At 42.5% G+C, this 22,425-nt stretch overlaps 1 protein-coding gene across 1 annotated transcript in view; it reads right to left on the bottom strand.

The window, feature by feature from the left end:
• Positions 1-22,425, bottom strand: part of MMS22L (MMS22 like, DNA repair protein) — a 106,849-nt gene continuing 84,424 nt past the window's right edge. The window contains exons 20-26 of the mRNA XM_063124862.1: positions 22,173-22,332; positions 14,191-14,360; positions 7,887-8,098; positions 6,730-6,899; positions 5,231-5,327; positions 2,981-3,148; positions 1-1,083 (exon numbers count right to left, since the gene is read on the bottom strand). Of these exons, the coding sequence (XP_062980932.1) occupies positions 1,002-1,083; positions 2,981-3,148; positions 5,231-5,327; positions 6,730-6,899; positions 7,887-8,098; positions 14,191-14,360; positions 22,173-22,332 (1,059 nt within the window). The 3' untranslated portion in view covers positions 1-1,001. The remainder of the gene's footprint in view (positions 1,084-2,980; positions 3,149-5,230; positions 5,328-6,729; positions 6,900-7,886; positions 8,099-14,190; positions 14,361-22,172; positions 22,333-22,425) is intronic.

Below are 22,425 nucleotides of genomic sequence, written 5' to 3'. Positions count from 1 at the left end.
GGAATAAAGTGTTATAAACATCCTGAAGTATCTAGCAATTTCAATTTACTAAAGACAAAAAGTAATGATACGTGATGTAAAAAATATATATTGAGAGATGTGAATGACGATGTTTGCATCTGCATTTCTTCTCCCATCTTAGAATTTGGTTAAACTTGCCAGAGATCTTTACATTGATAAGCGAAGATGCATGGGGCTGGAAAGGGGAACTTAAAAATGAAAAAAGGGAATAGATGACATGAGTATAGTGACCTAGGCAGCAGTTCTTATAACTGAACTGACTCAATTCTTGTTATTCAAGGATCGGATCATTGTTCACACCAGCAGCAAAACCGTACAAGGACAACAGAGAGGGGGTTAGAGGTTGAATTCTGTAGTACACATCTACACATTTTTAATACAGGGACAGTGCTAGGACAGCTGTCACCATTCCACGCAATGCGTACACAAACTCTTCTGTTAACATAAGGTGGCTCAAGCATCCTGACCTAACCCTGGCCTTGCTTAGACTGAACCCCTTGCCGTCACCCAGCTCATATGAAGTGTTTGTGTGCAAAGACATCACTCACAGTGTCAGAATGAAAAGCCTGACAGCCAAAGTGTATTGATTTATTATAGCGGGGGGGACGGACGGGGATGGGACCCTTTACTGTTAAAGATTATCTTTCCTGCTTCCCTTTGTCTTTTTTAAAACAATATATTAAAAAAAATCAACAATACCGTAAAAGTCACCATATTTCCTATACTTGGCATTTTCTTCTCAGTCTCTAGCAGGATTCAATGGCTCACCATTGCAATGTGAAAGACGAAAACCTGTGCTACTTTTCCCATGGTGCTTGCAGTATTGGAACATTAAATCTAAAGCTGTTGAAGGCCAGTTCGTTTGTTTTAAAGCTAAACAGAGAAAAAAACTATGCACCTGTAGGCCAGGAATCTGCACTCTGCATAACGGACTGGCATTCCATGAAATGGCAGTGTAGAAAATACCAATCAACACACTGCTAATGGGACTCATTTTCCAGTTTCTGTATCTCCATTTGTCCAGCCTCTGTGAGCTGAGATAAGAGTCTTTTATAGGCTTCTCTGTCAAGAAGGGAGAAAAAACAAAAGTATATAACACTTTAATTAAAACCAGTGTCATGGAGCTTAAAAATCAGTCATGTCATTCTTAGGCTATTTAAAGTAAATTGATAAAGAAACAGAACATAATTTTCTCTCATCTCCCACTTTGCACTGTTTACTGGGAACCGCCATCAGGAAAATTACTTATTTGTTCTTATTTAGTTTATAAAGCAGCGGCTAGAAATCGAGGATTACTTCAAATTGAGCACTTTTAAAAATGTCAATATGGTATTCAAGCTCACTACCTTTTACTACCTGGTCACCCGTTATAGTATTTCCATCTAGAGCACTTCACAATGCTATTTTGTTGCACGTGTGTGTGTGTGTGTCTCTCCTCCGTTTTCAATTCTGCAATAAAGATATCTATGTTTTGTGTACAGGGCACCCCAAAACACAGAATAAATCTTTTGGCTCTATAAAGAAACAGTGGAGTAACATTTAGATTGTAAACCTCCCTGTGGGCGCTTGACAGTTGGGCAGTATAAAAATCTACCCAATAAAAGAACAACGAAGCATTCACAAGCTTGAAGGATATAGGAACAAGTCTTAAACTGAGCCAACACTCAACCAGGCCCAACCATAGAACTATTGTGGAAGCTTGAGGGCCATAGCTCAGTGGAGAAGCACAGGCTTTGCATGGAGAAGTTTCCAGGTTTAGTCCCTGGCATCTCCAGGTAGGACTGGAAGATCTCCTGCCTGGAACCCTGAAGAGCTATTGCTGCCACTCAGTGTTGACAATGCCAGGCTAGTTGGATCAAGGGTCTGATTCAGTAGAAGGCAGCTTCCGATGTTCCTAAGGTCTTGGAACGCACAGTGATATAATGGTGAGCAGAAAGTCTAATCGCAACCCAAAGGCCTCCCAGCACTACTGGGTATGCTTGAGACAGCACAGCTAGTTTTAAAAAATTATACACCATTGCTGCATTTTTAACTTCAGTCAAACGTGTTGCAGCTTACTACTGCATCTTGGGTGAAATGTGTATTTTCATCTGCACCAAATGTATCTATCAGCCATTCTATCGGGCTGTAATGAGGGAGATGAGAGGAAGAAGCTATTCCACCAGCCCTGCTGAAAGAGGCATTTTTTCTTCTCCCCTCCCCATTCCTTTTTCCTTGTATGTCGTGTCTTAAAAGATTTTAAGCCTGTGCGCATGGACTGTCTTGTTTTACTGATTATATGTAAGCCAAATTTACAACTGAAGAGAGAAATATACAGGTGGGGTAGTCAGAGAATCTTCATCTAGAAGTCATGAACTGTGTATCTATCTCATGTCCATATCAAGTTCTTTGACCTTAAGCATTGGACTCTGACAAAACATAACGAAGGGAAGCCCTTAATTGTTACAATCACTAACTGGCTGTTCGTACTCCCGTAGCCTAAAGAAAACGTCATCTTTGAAACCTTTGAAATGGTAGAACTGCAGCAGCTGAGGGGAAGAGAGCTAAGAGCTTAATATAAGTCACCTTCTCATAGGAAGTATTTGTGAGCAGAAATTATACACTTTCACTTTCTTTTAATTCCGAGAACCTGTTTTTTCAAATGCATCCTGAGATTCCTGAGTTTATAGCAAGTGCTTCAAACTTCTGGCACATGTTTGCTGTAGGACCCAAATCTTATGAAATAATCATGTTCTGACAGCAGCTTATTAGTGTGTATACACATGGATATGCAGAGCAACTAACAAACTATAGGGGGGAAGCCCCTAAAACTAATCAGTATCTTTTAAACTCTGAGTGGAATTAACTCTGGGTAAACCCTGCCTGAAAGAAATCTATGCTGTTGTTTAAATATGCATTTTGTGAAAAGCAAGTGAACTTCTGTTCATCACCCAAAAGCAAGAGTAATCCCCAAACATACCTTTGCACAGTGTTTCTGCCAAGACCTTGTTTGTACTCTGAATTCCTCAGGGCCTCTGTCATAGCAGGAATCAGGTTGATAACTAGAGACTGGTCCAAGGCGGCTACTGCTTCCAAGATGCTGTAAACTTGATTATCATATACAGTAGTGTAATCTTGGATAAACTGCCTGAAGGAAGAAACCAGGGCATTTAGTGCAAGGTACAAAAATTGATTCTCGGAAAAACAAGCTCAACCAAAGAAAGGTGTACTTTTATATTTGAGAAAGAGTCCAGGGGAGTGCACAAATGCTAGTTTCACAGGATCAGATCTGGAGAGAGAAAGAAATATGTAGAGACACCTTTAAAAAATATAAAGCCTAACCACAAATTCAGCTAGTATACATACACATTTCTTCCATACAGTGTGCACTGACGAAAGTGACTCAACTCAGACATGATGCTAAACCACAGTTTGCACTAGTCACAGTTTAGAACTGTGATGGAAAAGCCCTTTCTTGATCCACTGTTGATACCATAAGTCAACTAAAAATCCAAATGGCATCCCTCAGTGCCATTAGGGCAAGCTAACTAAATCATGTACAGAGTCATGTAAACATGTCCTGCTCAATGCTAAACCTAGAGAATGTGGATTTCAAAGCAAAACCAAACAGTCTGGATACTACTTGTTGACGGTGTTGTGCCAGTTGTAAATAAAAATATCTTGCCAAAGCATTAACCATTTCTTCAGTTTAAAAGATATTATGTTGGCTGATCTTTAATCATATAAGAATTTGGAGAAGCATGAATTCTACCTTCAAAAGAAATATTGGAACTGTCCACTTGACTGTGCGAGTCTTTCTTAGCATTAGCTAATTCTGAATTCATATCTTAAATTAGTTACAGCTCTCTTGGAACCCAGATTGAACTCTGGACCAGAGCCCCCAAAACTAAACTCCCCCATCCCTAGCATTCCCTTTGACTGGATCCTTTCCATTGATTATAGAATCATAGAATAGTAAAGTTGGAAGGGGCCTGTAAGGCCATCGAATCCAACCCACTGTTCAATGCAGGAATCCACCTTAAAGAATCCCTGACAGATGCTTGTCCAGCTGCCTCTTGAATGCCTCTAGTGTGGGAGAGCCCACAACATCCCTGGGTAACTGGTTCCATTGTCGAACTGCTCTAACAGTCAGGAAGTTTTTTCTGATGTCCAGCCAGAATCTGGCTTCCTTTAACTTGAGCCCATTATTCCGTGTCCTGCACTCTGGGAGGATCGAGAAGAGATCCTGGCCCTCCTCTGTGTGGCAACTTTTCAAGTATTTGAAGAGTGCTATCATGTCTCCCCTCAATCTTCTCTTATCCAGGCTAAATATGTCCAGTTCTTTCAGTCTCTCTTCATAGGACTTTGTTTCCAGATCCCTGATCATCCTCGTTGCTCCTGCATGACTCTGCCACAGTACCCGTACAAGTAATTCTGTGGCTGAATTTAGACAACATGACAGTGGGGTGATAATCAATTCAACAGTTGTTTATCTAGGGGGTCCTCCCCACACAACATGATAATAATCAACCATGGTGTGGATTACACCTTATTTAAAAACAGGGTGTTTGGAACCAGACTATATTTAGCATATTCTTTTTGATCAAGACAAGATTTTTTTTTTCAGGAGTGGTTGCACCATTGCTTCCTTCAAGGCAATAGGGACCACCCGATCACGCAGTGATGTGTTCACTACATCCGGTCAGCAATCTAGTTCTGCAAATGGCTTAAAGCTGTGACATTCCAGTAGCCAAGTTCTAGGGGTGACCAGGTGTTATTTACCTGTGAAAGGAAATAGCTCTGAACCTTTGCTCTTAGGAAATCTATCTAACTCTTAAGGTCTCAAACTTTCCTCTTCTGCTCCCTGCCAGTTTTAAATGTTCATCGTAATAACACTGGTGATGGTCAAATAACATCAATGATGGAGCACGGATGGAGGAATGCAATTCGGCCTAACAGTTCACTTGTGATTCTCTGTTTTTATGACTGCAACGTGTTCTCTCTAAAATATCATTTAAAAATCCACAGGGGGAAAAATGCATGTGCCTTCCTTCTAGATAGTTTTTTTTTTTTTGTCAGCCAATCCACAAAAGCCAAGTTGCCAAGAATGGAAGCACTATAAACAATCAACATCAAATTACGTTAGGGATAATTAGTTGCTTAAAAGAACATGCTTTCTGTCAAATGCCTTGCAGTTGTTCCAGTGCCAATTGGCCAGTTTTCTACTTACCTAAACACAGAAGTCAGCTGGGTACAAAGCACTTCTCCTGACCCTCCTTGGCAGCCTTCTACCAGGCACTGCAGAATCTCTGCAGACAGTTTTTTAACTGGGAAAGACAAATGGAGACTTTCAACAGAACATGTGGAAAATGGCTCTAGGAATTCTACATATAGGTTTGTGGGGCAGCCGGGCAGTGTGTGTGTGTGTGTGTGTAGGTGTGGAATGGCATAAACTTAGGGCCAGAGAGGGGGTGATCCTGGACTTACCTGCTTCCGGGATTGTCGCCCTCTGTCTACATGCAGTGCGCGACGTCCCAGGAGGATGGAGGATGTTGCGCCCGCCATTTTGTTTATTATTTTTAATCAAAAAAGGGTGCAGGAGCGCTCCTGCACAAAGGTAACGGGTTTTTAAAAAAATAGTCCCGCTCCCCCCACCCCACCCGTGATGGGCACGGAGCTCCTGAGGAGCTCTGTGCCCCATGCCCGGTTCCTGGCTCCTTGCAGATACTAGTGGGGAGCCGGGATGAAAACGGGATGCCAGGCCAGCAGACTCGGGATCATCCCGGGACCGTGGGAAAAGTTGGGATAGAAAGGTAGGGCAATATCCCAGGGAAAGGAAGGGATCATCCCTCCCTGCTCCCAGGTCCCCCTGTGCATCATGTGCCCCGTCTAGCCATGCCCATAATTTGATGCAAAAAAAGGCTTACAGGGGAAGCGCCTTATAAAGCAATATAATAAATGGCAACAAATAATAGTAAAATTTAGCCTGCAATCCTATGCACGTGTTACTTGGAAGTAAGCCCTGTTGAACTCAGTGGCGTTTAATTCTGACCTTGAAGGTGAATGGCTGACTCGTTAGACACATTTTGTTTATGTTCTTTACTCTATGGAACCCCAGGCTATAGGACAAGTCATGTGAGTTGGTCAGTACAGTGGCTAAAAGTTTGAGATTTGAAATCGCCAGTTCAAATGTCACTTCTGCCCTGCACTCACATTAAGCTTAGCAAGACCCTATCTTTAAGCCCCACACCACCCAATAATATGAAGTTTTAAAACCTATACGTGAAGTGGTTTGAACATTTTGGAGTACTATATAAATGCTATTATGAATGATCTATGAATAAAATGATCAAATCATTGCGACCTAAGGCTGAATAGCTGTCACCAGACAGGAACTAGGCTACATCATAGTCTAGTCCAGGGCTGACTACCCAGGCCAGTGTGCTGCTGCCACTTTTTCTCCTCCAGCATCTAGCCTACAGACTGCTGCAAGGGCCTCTTGCTTTCTGAGTGACAATTAGGGCAACTAAAGACTTACAGTATCACTGGCCAATTCCTAAGCACTATTTTCTAGTCAAAGGAAGCCCAGCTTTTGTTAGCCTGCAGGCAAGCTAATGACCTTGTTCACATGTCACCAACAACCCATGGCTCTGGGTTGTTGAGGGCTGAACATCTCAGAGTTTTCACTAAAGGAGTATGTATTTTTTTAAAAAAAGACCACGAGCTTACCTTGTGGTTCGTTGTTGACCAACAAAAGGCATTTCAACACAAAAGGGAGAAGCACCTCAACATCACAGGTTTCAGTGGACTTGGTTCTGTGAAATGCTTCCGAAATGAAAGCGAGAGTCGATGCCAGGTGAGAAGGAGGGGCATGACTTCTGAACTGTAGGTAATCCTTGCTGAGGAAAAAAAAACAAAAAAAGGGTGCAATAGTAAATTAGTAGTGTCTTTTCATATTCCTTAGAAAAAAGTGACATTACACCTACAGATGTATGGCAGTTTATTCTAATTTGCTTCCTTTTCAAATGCAATACATCTGCAACGACAGCCAATGTGGTGTAAAGGTTAGAGTGTTGGACTGGGACTTGGGAGATCCAGGTTCTAGTCCCCACTCAGCCATGAGGCTCACTGGTTGACTTTGGGCCAGTCACTGACTCTGAGTCTAACCTATCACACAGGGTTGTTGTGAAGACGCTTTTTATACTGTATTTCGTAATTGTGTTTTTAACCTGTTGGGTGTTTTATTGTGGTTTTAATTTTTGTGAACCGCCCAGAGAGCTTCGGCTATTGGGCGGTATAAAAATGTAATAAATAAATGAATAAATAAATAAATAAATAAGATGAAATGGAGAGAAGGAGGAGGAACGTGTAAGCTTCCTTGGATTCCTTGCAAGAAGAAAAAAGGCAGGATAGAAATGAAGCAATAAAAATATAAAATAAATGAATAAAATAATGTTACCAGCTCTGAAGACCAACCTCTTTTTGCTAACTTTCCCTTAAGTCAGGACTGTTATTTTTATTGGGAAGTTTAATTTTGAATGACCTTAACTGATAATTTCTATTTTAGTAGATTTTATTGAAGCATATTTTTTATGGACCTCTTATCGTTCCACCCTTAAAGCAGACTAGAAATAGATGTAAAGCCTCTATTTTAGATTCCACTCAAATAGTTTTTAAATTCACATACTGAATTTCAATGGCATCATCTCCATTCAATTGTTTTTCTGACATAACTAGTTTCCCAGTATCTAACAAAAGGGATGTGCCCTTGAGTGAAACTTCATGCATCTGTCTACTAAAAAAGTAACATAAGGTCTCCCTCCAGTGTTTCACCTGTAGAGAATTGAAATGTCAAATCATTTCTTTCCTTCTTTTTGGGATGTTACCTGATGACTTGCATAGTAGTCTTACGTAGATGTAAGGTTCCTGGACTGCTGGTGGAACTGCATATTGCCAGCAAAATGGGATGTTGCCCAGCTCGGGAAGTCAAAGACGATGAAGGAAGAAAGCGCCCAAAATATTGCTGAATAACATTCCCTAGCAACTGATTCAAATAGACAACTTGAGTCTGGGATTGGCAACATATAAAGGACAAGCCCTACGAAAGAAAAATTGCACAGAGAAATTAACACAATAAGGAATTTACCATTATCAACCTTGAAACTAAAGTGAATCTTAATGCCAACATTTTCTGATGGTCTTGTGAAACTGTGAACATTGTGGCAATAATAATAATAATAACAACAACAACAACTTACCCGCCTCTCCATTTTGATAAAGGCGGGGAACAATAATAATATGCCTTTCAGCGTCACTGTGCTACTGAAAGTGTCATTAATTTCCAAAACACACAAAGAGAGCAGTCCTATGCCCCCTAGACAGTGTCTGGGGAGCCATAGGATAGCTCCACTTCCTGGCTTCGACTTCAAAGCCAGGAAACCACACTCACTGCCCAGATGGTATGGGGAGAACAACACCAGGTACCTTTCCACGCTCAGAAAAAGGAGTGCAGAGATGGGGAAAAGGGGGCATTCCCAGGGGCATAGAGGGGAGCAGACCGGGGTGGCAGGGATATGATGTATTCTATGACCGCCCCCACACACCTTCCTTCTCTCCCCCTCAAAGCATTGCTGCTAGATGGGTGAAATTGCCCATCTAGCAGAAGCGTAGGGCAGATGAAACACACAGGCCCTGCCTTGGACTTTCGGCAGCCTTCAAGTTGGGAGGCTGCTAGCAATCCACATAGCATTGTGCCCTAAGAAGTTTTTGGATTTTTTAAAAAATGCAAGAAGCACAGGGTATTTTTTAAAAACCTTGTAAAGGTAAACACAAGACAGGTTACTTTCAAGTACGCACAGAAATGTGATTAACAAATGTATAACAGCATGTTTGGTCAAAATGTAAAATATCTGCTTTGAATGAATCTGTGGGATTTGCATGTAAGTGACAAGGTAATGCACTTATGCAACTACAGCAAGGCCAACTGCATATAAATAATTCTTAGGATCCACCAAAAACACACACACACACTAAAATAAAAAGAAATCCAACTCCCACTGAGATGAAACTTATATTGGTAACAAGAAATAAAACATTCAATCCTGCGAGTACACTATTACTTATTTATATTTATTATTGCATTTATATCCCAACGTTTTTCCTGCAAGGAACCCAAGGAAGCATACACAACCCCCCTCCTTCTCCACTTTTTATCCTCACAACAACAACCTTGTGGGGTGGGGTGGGCTGAAAGTCTGTGACTGGCCCAAAGTCACCCAGTGGGTTTCCCTGGCTGAGTGGGGACTAGAACCCAGATCTCCCGACTCCAAGTCCGACACTCTAGCCACTACACCACACTGGCTATGGTCCCAGTTAAAAAATAATAATAGCACCCTCCTATTCCATTCTTTGTTGATATTGATCTATTGCTGATCTTAGACAAATTATGTTTCTAATATTTAGTTTCTAGCTTTTCATATTTATTCTTCAAATCTGGAAATCAAGCAGTATCTTATGTCAGGAAACGTTTTGCAAAGCACTCCAATATTCTGTAGTTTGGATCTCAAGAACCATGAGTGTTGTTTGGCTTGTGGAATGGGGCTTTCTCATCCCCTTCTCCTCACTGCTGTCACCAGCATCACCCAAAAAGCTGAATCTAAGGGCCGGGGTGGTGGTGGCAATCCTGGGAACAGTGTGGAACGGCTGCAAGCATCTGCAGATGGAGGGGATATAATGGATCCTTCAATTCAATCCATAATGTTTAAAATGCAATTCAAAAATCGTTTATTGTAAAATTCCAACACACGTGAAAAAAGGCACCCTTTGACTAGCAGTGTCAAAGTAAAAAATTCCTTTCTCTAAAATTATTATATGACCACACTACATATTATTACAGATACAGCTCAACACCCCCACAAAGCATTTGTTCCATATCTAGGTTACCTTTTCAGTATTCATTTTTGGGCCTCTCATTTTTACATGAACCTCTGGTGTTTTTCTTTCTTTCTTTTTTTTAGCTACAGTTAAGATGGTTTTCTGTTCGTGACTTCTTGTTTGTTCTATCCATCTTTCCCCTCTATCTGTATAAACAGATTTTGTTGAGAGAGCTTCCTGAGATTGACAGGAACGGAGGTAAATCATGAGCCTCCTGTCATAAGGGGTCATTACTGGAGAATTCATGAAGACTCTTACTTGGAATGCAGACTAGCAAAATGGTCAAGCGTCAAGCATCAGTAACAAAGGGGGGGGGACTCTTGGCAGGGACATGGATTAGCAGAAGGAAGCTTTTACAAAGGGATGAAATGTTCTCTTTAATTCAGTATAGCTTTAGTAATCCAATAATACCAAAATTATTTGTATGTTCACAATGATACATCAAATATGAAAATGGAAAAAAATGAGTTGTAAGAATGCAGATAGCATTGTGAAGCTAGAACAGCCTAAACATGCCATTTCAATTAGCAGCCATTGTCCATTGTACTTGGAACGGTAACCCTGCCAGTAATTGTTTTGGAAATCTTCAGACCAGGAGATACATTTTGTGTGAGACCACCTTTTTGATTAGCTAATCATCTGCCAGATACATGTGTGTTTAGACAATGCAAATCTGCTCAGAATTTATCTTTCGAAATAAAGATTAATTAGCCAGTGTACATTAGCTACAATATATGGTAGTACAGACTTGTAAACAGCCACTTGCAATCAGCCTGCAATGAGTAACCATGGTCTCCAGGTAATCATGACATTGATGTACCACCACAAATGACAAAAGCTGATGGGTGTGGGCAAAGCAGGCTAATAACCTTTGTGAACTTCTTTGCAAAACTATATTTCTGCACAAGATTCCAACCGAATCATGAGTACTTCCCATTTCCCTTCTGGTAAAGTATAATTACTGACCCAAGAGATTTGGTTTGATGTAGAAAAAAAACTCTAATATACTCTCCCTACAGCCCATCAACAAGAATTCTATGACCCATCAGTTGGGAATCTCAGAGCCAAAATTAACATTCTTCAAATTGGTTATTTGTTTCCGTGAAGGCACATACAGCCCTGATTTTGTATTGGGACCACTGCACTCTGGGAAGGAGTACTTAAGGTGCCCATCCCCAGGGTTTCCACACATTCACCTGGGGGGAGGGAGGTTTTTTTTAAAAAAAGGAAGTTTACAATGGAAGGCAAATGGTCAGGGATGGACCCAGGTTGGGGAAGTTACTTGAAAGAAACCCAAGACATATATGAAAACGAAATGGGCATGGTTTATCACAGAATAGAACTTACTTCCTGTTTTCTTGCAGCACTTGCTTTTGATAAGGAAGTGCTTTGGGGTAAGTTGGCCCATATTGACATAGATGCCCAGCTGTTTTATATACAGACACAAATCTTAGGATCTGCATTTCTCCTGATAGGCTTCTTGCCAAAAGTGTACTTGCAACAGAAGGAGCTGAACAGGGATGCATTTTGGTGCCTTATTTATTTATACACGATATTCTTAGTACAGTGACTAGATGGGACAAATCTCTATACTATTATACGTGGATGACATGGTTTTAATGTCTTAAACAGTAATAATTAACTCTCAGGAGTTAACAGAATCATATGAAATGGATCATTCTAAAGCAAAAAACAATGAACTTTGGTCAATACTTGTATATTGATGAGCAAAGTAAGTAATGTACACATATGGGCCTTGTTTGCCCTCCTTTTGGAGTGTAGAAACATCACGTCTGATCAATAAAACTGAAAATAGCCAGGGCATCTCAGAAGATATTGATGTACCAGAGAGTTTTTGAAATCTGCCAGATCTCCACTTCACTAAAGCTCTTGGAGGCTAAAGGGTACAGAGAACAGAGTTTAGGGATAATATTAGGCATACCCAAAAGTGCTGCCATTTTGGGGTTGGGACTGGAGGTAGGTCTGCTCCCAATATAGTCCAGGACAGTGTGTAGAATATTTAATTTATGGCAGACGATAAAGCAAAGTGACAGAAGATAGATTTCCAAAAACTGTGCGATGGAACAAAAGAATAGCTCAGGGCTCTCCTGACATGCCAACTTGGAAGAGATAATTTATCAGTTTGTTTTTTCTTCAGAATTGCCCTACAGAGGCTAAAAGAGATGCATTTAAATTAAGGGTTGAAGATATATTTAGAAAGAGAGAGCAAGAACTGGGATCGGTAAATGAATATTCAGTGTCGCTTGGTATGCTAAATTTAGGTTTTCAGGTATCCAGTTATCCATGTTTTGGTTATATCATGTTTAGACTACTGCAATAGACTCTATTTAGAGCTACCAATGACAGCTGTCTGGAAGCTTCAACTGGGGTAAATTGCAACAGTGAGGCTGATAATCAGTGGATGGTATCAGAACCATATTTTAAAATCTGTCTTGAAAGACCTGTTGTCAGTTGCTTGTTGGGCTCAATTCAAGGTGTTGATTTTAACCTTTAAAGCCCTAAAAGGCTCAGGACCTGTCTATCTAAGGAAGCGCTTATCTTGCTATGAACCTGCCCAGTTATTAAGATCTGCAAGAGAGGCCCTCTTGAGGACGCCATTGCCACAGAGGCCAGTTTGTTGGTCACACATGAGAGGACTTTCTCCTGTGTTGCTCCCAAACTGTGGAATGCGCTCCCTCAAGAACTACGACTGGCCCTCAGTCTCTTGGCCTTCAGAAAGGTGCGAAGACATATCTTTTCCATTCAGCCTTTTAAAATATGCAGTTGTGATGTTTTCACTGTTTTTAACGTTCTTGGTTTTTAGAGTTTTAAGGTTTTATTGTTGGCCACTATCTTGATGGCTTTTTAGCAACTAATTAGAATTAAAGTGTTGTGCACGGAAAGCTACATACACTGAATTATTTAATAAATGTGCCCTGTGGGTTGCACAATATGTAATATACTTGAATAAATGAAATAATGACCAGTATGTACACAGTCAATCCTTTCTGTTGCTTGATTGAATAGAAAAATAAGCAATACAAACTTCAATGCACAACGCTTTAATTCTAACTAGTTGGGGAACCTACTCACGGTGACTTACTCATAGGTCCTTTTGTGTTTGTCTGCTTCAACCCATTGTGAGGGCACCTCTTTGCTTTTTAGCAACTAAGGCAATACAGAAATATAGGTAAGAAATCATAAATAAATAAATAAATAAATAAATAATCATATGGATACAAATCCTACTTAACTTTGTCAGATAAACTCCCAAAAATATATACTAGCCAGGCTAGAGGAGTTGCTAACTGCCATTTTAGAGAGCAGGTGGGAGAAAAACTCTTATATTAACCCTAAATATATTTGAGGAAGAGGGGATTGTCAAGTATTTGAGTCACTACTTATTTTATTGTTTTATCAGAAAAGGAATTTTGTTACAGACACTTGACTCTTCTTTGAAAGGAACCCCCACTTTAAAAAAACTGAATTTGTATCCATATGATTATTTATTTATTTATTTATTTATTTATGATAAATAAGTACCTCTTTACAAGATAGCAGCTGTTTGTAAGCAAAACCTTTAACAGATTATAATACATTTAATTCTTAACTATGAATTTGATAATGATTTCTATTTCCTTATATCTCAATCCCCGTTTAGTGCAATTTTGAAGTAATTTTATGCTATTTATTTATTAATTTATTACATTTCTATACTGCCCAATAGCCGGAGCTCTCTGGGCGGTTCACAAATACACTGTACACTGTACACTATACACTGTAAAGCATAAAATTATAACTAATACTGTCTTCTCATTTTCCACAAACGAAGAAAATATTTTCGTTTGATCTCATGATTCCCTTAAGCAAAGTTCCAAAACAATTTAATTAGGTGTCAAACCATTTATACCAGTGAATGATGACCAGGCATTAGGAATGCCGTTTTAGCTTGTAAAATGCTTTAGGGAAGCACATGTATCTATACCAGGTGCTTGGACAGCCATCAACATACACAGAGATGTGATCCATTAACGGGACAATTAAGATTAACTACTGGAAAATATGTTAAAAAAACAAAAAACAAAAAAAACCCTCCATTGCCAGTCATTAGTTTTACAGAGGTACACTTTGTTCATTGGTAACTAACCTTATATCTGAATCTATCCATAATATACATATGTATTGCTATTGTCTGTCTTTCTGTGCGCGCGCGCACACACACACACACAATATGGATATAGAGACTCAGACACACACCTGAAGAAAAAGAGGAAGATTATCTCGAATGGCAGATAACATCGCTGCAGGCAGCCTTTTGTCTTGCTGGAACACAGCATGTGGCAAAAGCAAGCAATCTATTATGCGAAACAAGAGTGGTTGTGCTTTGGAAGTAGCCAGTATGGGTGCCCAGGACTTCACAAGGCATCCTGTAGAATAAAAACCAAGAAACAACATTGCAAAAAGAGGGAGGGGGGGTGTTGGAGGGCATAAACAGGCATTCCACTGGGTTGGATTTTCTACCGGTAACTATAGCAACCAAGTTTTATATTTTCATGTAGCCCACTTAGCCAATGCGGGGACAGTGAAGGTCCATTTATGGTAAAGTAAAATGAGAGTTGAGAAGTCTGGTCTAAACCTGGACATGATGCGAGGAAACTGTGATCAGACCTCAAAACTTAAAATAACAACGATAAAAGACCTTCAAAGCAGGTGTAAGAAATTCTGATTTGGATCACAGCAACAGTGCTAGGGAAAGTACTGGTACTGTATACTCAATATTTAACTTATATTGATATGTCTTTTGATTAATGCTTACTATATGCTACCTAAGACTACCATGCCATGGGTGGGGGGCAGGAAGGGTGACATACTACCATTTTCAAGCCACAAGTATTCCTCCATGGCTATTTCTTTTCAGAAAGTTGATGTTTCAAAGATCTGTTTACTGGGCTTGATCCAAAAAATGCAGGTTGCTTACCTGTAACCGTAGTTCTTCGAGTGGTCATCTGTGCATTCACACAACATATGGGCTCTGCGCCTGCGCGGAGTCTCGTTCGGGAAAATTCTATAGCTGAGGCGTTTTTCTGGGCGGGAACCCCTCCCCCATGGCGTACTGTGCATGTTCCGGTTCCCGCCCGATTCTCCTCAGTTCCTGGAGACCGACATTGTGGCCTCGGAATCGAGAAGAATTCTCGGTATGGACCTGGATGTTGACACCGAAGTGGTGGATGGTAGTTACAGATTTTTTTTTTTTTTTTTTTAATTTATTTATTTATTTATTTATTTTTATCGGTAGCGAGGGTAGATTATCGATACCCATAGAGTCGCTACTCATGGGACTACTAAACAGGTGGGGAAGTTGATACTGTGCCCTGGCAGAAGGTAGTCTCCTTATTATTAAGTAGAGGCAAAATAATACTGTATAAGCACTACTTGAGTTATCAAAATATTCTGAGATCTTAGACACCGAGAGGGGTAGGAGGGTGGGTTGTGTGAATGCACAGATGACCACTCGAAGAACTACGGTTACAGGTAAGCAACCTGCATTTCTTCTTCGTGGTCTCTGTGCATCACACAACATATGGGAGATTAGCAAGCTGACTTACCGGAGGAGGGTCGGTGTTCTAGGATAGTATTGAAGACAAAACAGCTCTGCCAAATGCGCAGTCCGCTCTGGCTCTGGTATCCAGTCGATAATGCCTTACAAAGGTAGAAGGCTTAGACCAGGTTGCGGCTTTGCAAATATCTGTTAAAGGCACTCCCCTTCCAAATGCTACCGAGGTTGCCATCGCTCTCGTCGAATGTGCACGAACTGGAGCTGTCAAGGGGAGTTTGGCGAGCTGGTACGCAAGGGTGATGGTGTTCACTATCCAGGACGCCAAACGCTGTGAAGACACTGGCATTCCCTTGTGCTGTCCCGTATAACCGACAAATAAACGCTGTGACTTCCGAAAGGAGCTTGTTCGATCTTTATAAAAGGCTAAAGATCGACGGACATCGAGAGTATGCAGAGCTGTCTCGAGATCGGAGGAGGGGGCCGGGAAGAAGGTGGGTAGAATTATGTCTTGGTTCAGGTGGAAGTCTGAGACCACTTTTGGAAGGAAAGTGGGGTCCGGGCGTAGGACAGCCTTATCTTTGTGAAAATTTAAGTAGGGGGCGTCTACTCGCAACGCTGAAAGCTCACCAGCCCGTCTAGCGGTAGTGATGGCTATAAGGAAGGCTGTCTTCCAAGACAATAGGCGGAGGTCTGTTGTTGCCATCGGCTCGAAAGGCTTTGATGTTAAGGCCTTTAATACCACCGAGACACTCCATGCCGGTATGTGTTGTCGGATGGGTGGTGCTAAGTTGTTTAGCCCCTTGAGGAAGCGTTTTGCGAGTGTGTGTGAGAATACAGTAGATCCATCTATCTGAGGATGGAAAGATGATAATGCTGCCAGATAGACACGAATTGAAGATGTGGCTAAGCCTCTCTCTGAGAGGCTTAGTAGGAATAGTAGTATCTGTTCAATCTTTGCGGACAAGGGGTCAAAGTCATTGTCTTTAGCATATTTCGTGAAAACCGTCCATTTGCGGCGGTAAGATCTCCTTGTTGTTTGTTTCCTAGAGGCGTCTAGTACCTCTTGTAGGTTAGATGGTATTGCGTTGGAAGAAACTATATTCTCCACGCCGTCAGTCGGAGCGTGTGTAAGTCTGGATTCTTCATCGTGCCGTGTTGCTGTGTCAGCAACATTGGGAAGAGTGGGAGTCTGTGGTATCGATCTTTCGACATTCGTAGAAGTGTGGCAAACCATGTCTGCCTCGGCCACCAAGGGGTGACGAGTATGCAGTTCGTGTTGTCTGTTACTATTTTGGCCAGCACTCTGGTTATCAACGGGGTTGGAGGAAAAGCATAAAATAGACCGTCCTGCCATTTGAGGGAGAAGGCGTCTCCTCGAGAGTTCTTTCCGATACCTGCGCGACTGCAGAAGGCTGGGACAACCTTGTTCGAGGCTGTCGCAAATAAATCTATGTGTGGTGTGCCCCACATGTCGAATAGTCCTTGTAGGATTGTCCCATGTAACTGCCATTCGTGTGGCATTATCTTGGGTCGACTGAGTTGGTCCGCTAACACGTTGTGAATGCCTGCGATATGGAGTGCTGTGATTGTTATATCTCTCTCTATGCACCAGTGGAGTATATCGATTGTAAGAAAAAGAAGGGCTTTTGACTTGGTGCCGCCCTGCTTGTTCAGGTACGCTACCACGGTAGTGTTGTCTGAAGCTATTTGGATGAAATGTCCCGTAAGCTGTGTTTCGAATGCAATGAGGGAACGTTGGACTGCACGAAGTTCTAGGATGTTTATATGTTCGTGGGTCTCGGAATTGGTCCATAGGCCCTGAGCTGTTAGGGGGCCTAGGTGTGCTCCCCACCCGGTCTTTGAAGCATCTGTTGTCAGGGTTCTGGTTGGCTGTTCCTGTTGAAAAGGCATTCCCTGGTTCAGGTTGGTTATATGTGTCCACCAAGTGAGTGAGGCTCTGATGTGGGTGGGGAGATGGAGGTGGTCCCTGTTGGAATCGTTTTGTGCGTCGAAGTGGTGAATGAACCATGACTGTAACGGCCTCATCTTTAGACGTGCGTACTGTACTACGCTGGTGGTGGAGGCCATGAGGCCTAGCAATTGTTGGATGTGGAAGGCCGAGGAGGTTGAACGCTGGCGTAGTTTGTTTGCTAAGTGTATGATCTTTCGGGACCGTTCGGGCGGTAGAAATGCTCGAGCGGCTGTAGAATCTAGTACTCCACCGATGAATTGGATCACCTGTACGGGTTGTAATTGTGATTTTTCATAATTAATATAAAGTCCCAAATAATGTAGAAGAGAGCAGGTAGTATCTATTGATCTTTGTAGGTGTTGCCTTGTAGGCGCTACTAGCAACCAGTCATCAAGGTATGGATAAATTTCCACTCCTCTAGTACGTAGGAATGCGCATACCACTGCCATACATTTTGAAAATACTCTCGGTGCAGTCGAGAGGCCAAAAGGGAGAGCTGTATATTGATATGTTTGGTGCCCTATGACAAATCTTAAGTATTTTCGGTGGGAGTCTTCAATTGCTATGTGAAAATATGCATCACGAAGATCAATAGATGCGAACCAGTCTCCTCTAGATAGAAGGGGCATGATCGAGGACAGTGATACCATCCTAAATCTTTTTGGTTTTAAGAAAGTGTTAAGGGATCGCAAATCAAGAATGGGGCGAAGACCTCCGTCCTTCTTCGGTACCGTGAAGTATAAAGAGTAAAAACCCCTGTGTTGTTGATTGTTAGGGACGCGCTGGATGGCTCCTTTTTGCAATAGTGCATCCACCTCCTGCAGTAGAGGTGGTGTTGGCGGTGTTACCTTCACGATACCGAGGGGAGGAAGGTCCTCGAATTCTATGCGGTATCCTTTTTGGATGATAGAAAGGACCCACGAGTCCGTTGTAATGTGCTCCCATGCATGGAAAAACAGTGAGAGTCTGTTCTCGAAATAAAAGGTAGTGGGCGAGTATGTATGTGAGTTAAAATCTTTATCAAAAGCGTCGTTTGAAAGAGCTTTCACCCCTACGGAAAGGTGTTTTGCCCCTTGGTGCTGGAGCTTGCTTACGTTGTTGGAAATGTTGATGTTGAGATTGTTGACGTGGTTGAGTGTGCTGATATTGTTGCTGCCGACTCGGGTAATATGATGAGCGTGGGCGAGACCAACGTCGTTGTGATTGTAATTGTGGCTGGGCGAATCCCATCTTGCGAGCGGTTGTCCTGGCCTTGTGTACTGTGTCGAGCTCATCGTCTGTCTTCGCATTAAATAAGCCAAGGCCATCAAAAGGTAAGTCCTCTATGCGTGATCTTGTCTCCTGGGCAAGTCCAGCGGAGCGCAGCCAGGCATGGCGGCGAAGAGCGATTGTTCCCGTAAGAGTTTTGGCGATACAATCTGTCTGATGGCGAGATGTGTGGATTTGCTGCCTCGATAGGTTTAGGGCTTCTGTATGGAAAAGTCTTGCTAGAGACTTCTTGTCATCTGGGAGGTGATCCATTAGTTTTCCCATCTTCTCCCATAAAAGTAATTGGTAGCCTGACATGGCTGCTTGATAGTTCGTTACTCTAAGCGCAAGTGAGGAGGAGGAGTAGAGCCTTCTGCCGAGTAGGTCTAAGCGTCGGCCCTCCCTGTCTACGGGTGAAGCGTGCTGGTGTCTATCCTTCCCCTGTGCTGCTTCTACTACTATGGAGTTTGGGGCAGGATGTTGGAATAAAAATTCCACCTCATTATGCTGAACCTTATACATGCCCTCCAATCTCTTAGAAGTTGGTGGCATTGTTGATGGTGACTTCCAAGATTGCTTTATGGTGTCGAGAAGTACAGGTAACATCGGTATGGATACCGGTTTAGTTGCATCAGAAATGATCGAGTCAAAAACAGGATCTTGAATGGTAGTTGCGGATTGTTCTACTTGTAATCCTAATGCTTGTGCCATCCGCACCACTTGATCAGAGAAATGTCCTAGGTCCTCTGAAGGAGGGATTCCCCCCTGTGGGACAACCTCAGCATCGGGAGAAGCTATGGATGGAGCCACTGATGAGGTTGAAGAGGATTCGGAGCAGTAGTCATCCTGTTCGGACGATGGTGAATGGCGTGCGGTTGTTTGAGCTAAACCCTGTGCTGATGGAATGGCTTGTGTTTGTGTAAATTCCAGGGAATCAGGAGGCAGCCTAGAAGGTGTGCCAGAAGGTGGCAGCAAAGAGTCATTTTGCTGTACTGGTACGTCTCTATCTTGCAGAGGAATAGCCGATTGGGCTTCTGGATTAGGTATAGTAGCGGAAGGTCTGGATATGCGTGCGATTGGTGGCTCACGGTACCGTTCCTCTCTGTAATAAGGATTTTGAGGGTAGTAATCCCAGCGATCGTCATATGGATGTCGATAATAGCGATCATGACCCCAGTATGGTGGGAGATAAAAGTCTCTGTCCCATTGGGGTTGTCTGTCCCTTCCGAAAGGAGAGCGGGATCTCTCCCTAAATCGGGATGGAGGTTCGTCATAGAGATACTCTCTCCGCGACCGGTGAGAGAAAACGGAGTCGGGGGAGTCGTGTCTGTACTCTCTCCTATGTGGTTGGGGCTGTCTAGAGGGCACGGGGCCGGGAGACGTATCCCTTATCTCGCCTTCAGATATTGAGGTTTGCCGCTGCTCCCTTCTGGGAGGAGATCGAGCTGTCGGTATGGGAGAGAGAGGTAATGGTGGTGGAGGAGGAAGCATTGAGCTCGTTGGGTCGGTAGCCGATGTGTTCGGTACCGTTGTCTCTCTCTGTATGGAGGAGCTCGGTATCGGAGGAGAGGTCGGTCGAGCGTCCCTCGATACCGACGTCCTTTTTTGAGATTTCTTTTTTCTCCTCTTTCTCTGCTCCTCGGAGCCTGACGCGGCGTGTTTCGCCGTCTTAGCTTTCTTAGCGAGTCTCTTAGCTATAGAAAGCGCAATGCCCCTCCCCGGAGTTGGAGGTAGCTCCTGGGGGTTATTTGTGGGCGGTATTGGAGACTGTGGGGAAGTCTCAGTTGTAGCCATATGCTCCGTATTTGGTGCGTCCACCGCCTGCAAGGCCTTACTCCAAAGTAGAGCTTTCAGCCTGTCCGACCTGTTTTTCCGTGTTTGTTTGGAGAATGCCTGGCAGAACCGACAGGTCTCCACTACGTGGCTCTCGCCCAGACAGAGTAGACAAAAGGAATGTCCGTCGGAAGGCGGCAATTTGCTCCCGCACTTAGTGCATTTTCTAAAGGGCGCCCTGAGGGCCATGCGCCCCCGTGGGCGATCAAAGATCGCGAAATTTAACTAAAATTAAATAAATAAGACTGAAAGGTTGAAATAAACTAAATATTAAAAGGAAAGAAGTAGAAAGAAGGAAAAAAAAACGCCTCAAAAAACTTTGTTTTTTGTTTTATCTTTACAGAGGATTTCCCAGACGAGGTCACCACAATGGCGGTCGAAAGAGAACTGAGGAGAATCGGGCGGGAACCGGAACATGCACAGTACGCCATGGGGGAGGGGTTCCCGCCCAGAAAAACGCCTCAGCTATAGAATTTTCCCGAACGAGACTCCGCGCAGGCGCAGAGCCCATATGTTGTGTGATGCACAGAGACCACGAAGAAGAACTTCCAGTCCCTCAAATTTTATCACACTCAGAGAGTCATTGGGGAAGGGGGGAAAAAACCCACTCACAAATATTGGGAACAGAATTTTTTTTTGGGGGGGGGGTTAAATTAAAGGGGCTGAAGTGCTTACAGTTTAAATTATGAGATGGTCATAATTTATCTTTAAAAGTAAAAGTGCAGTTTAAACGAGCGTCTGGGAGCATGGCTATCGAGCACGTTGAAAATGGAGGCTCAAATGCCCCTGGAAATGATGTTGTGCGCTGATGTAGAATTGCTAAAGCTTTGTAGGCATTTGCTTTTGCAGTTGTGTGAATATGTGATTTTGTGAATGCTCATGTGGATGCAGTTAAGTAGGTGTGAGGCTTTGTATGTTTGTGTTTGTCTGTATGTAAATCCATGAATGTTAAGCAAATTAATGTAGAAGCATAACAGTTTTTGCACACTTGAATGGGTTTGAGACAGAGGTAGGCAGACTGGGAGAGGTCAAGGGAACGGGAAATAGCCCCCTCCATCTACATTTATTCTATACTTCTGCCATAGCATAAATGTAAACAATCATGGCTTCCCCATACCTCTTTCTTAATTAAAACAATAAGCTGTATCCACACGTCATTATGTCGACAGAAGCCAATCAATCAGTGCGACTGGAAGGGGGCACAATTTCCTCTCCCCTTTTAGCCCCTCAAAATCCTCCAGAGCAGATTTCCTGGTAATGCAGATGGTTGCGGGAGGCGGAGAGAGGGGAAAAAGGGCCCTTCTGCTAACAGATTTCCTGTAGCATGACGTTGCATTTAACCCCATGTTTTCACATCAAGGAATCTGCCACTTGGATTATAGTTCCTCGATTAGCCATCCAAGGAAAAGGATGCCGCCGCTTCAAGTACAGCAATGGAAACAGCTAAAGCAGTTTCCTTTCCCACCCCCCGCCCCATCTCATTGCTTTCCTGGATTTCTTATACTGCTAGGCCAAACAATTGTAACAGAAGAAGAAAGATCTGTTAAAAACAACTCCACATAGTTTATTTCTTTACTACATATAACTATTTATTAAAGTGTTAAGGTGAACATTGGCTATAATAATTACCTATAATCCTATAGGTGAGATGGAGTCCTTCCGCAGGGCCTTTCTTCATCAAGTACGGTTTGACATATTTTAATACATCACCAATGTATTCTAGGGCTTTTGTCACCATGGCTGATTTTTCGGGTAAAGTCTGAAGTCCACTGTAGTTTTTTCCAACGGCCTGAGAAAATGGAAAAATGTGGATAGAAATAAAGAAAGGTGAAGAATGGTCTTATTTAATATCAGGCTGAAATAATGACAAGTATTTCTTCAG

This window comes from Elgaria multicarinata, chromosome 4 (assembly GCF_023053635.1).
Source record: "Elgaria multicarinata webbii isolate HBS135686 ecotype San Diego chromosome 4, rElgMul1.1.pri, whole genome shotgun sequence".
Lineage (NCBI taxonomy): Eukaryota > Metazoa > Chordata > Lepidosauria > Squamata > Anguidae > Elgaria > Elgaria multicarinata.
The sequence above is the reverse complement of the archived record's forward strand: the minus strand, read 5'-3'. Positions and strand labels throughout refer to the sequence as shown.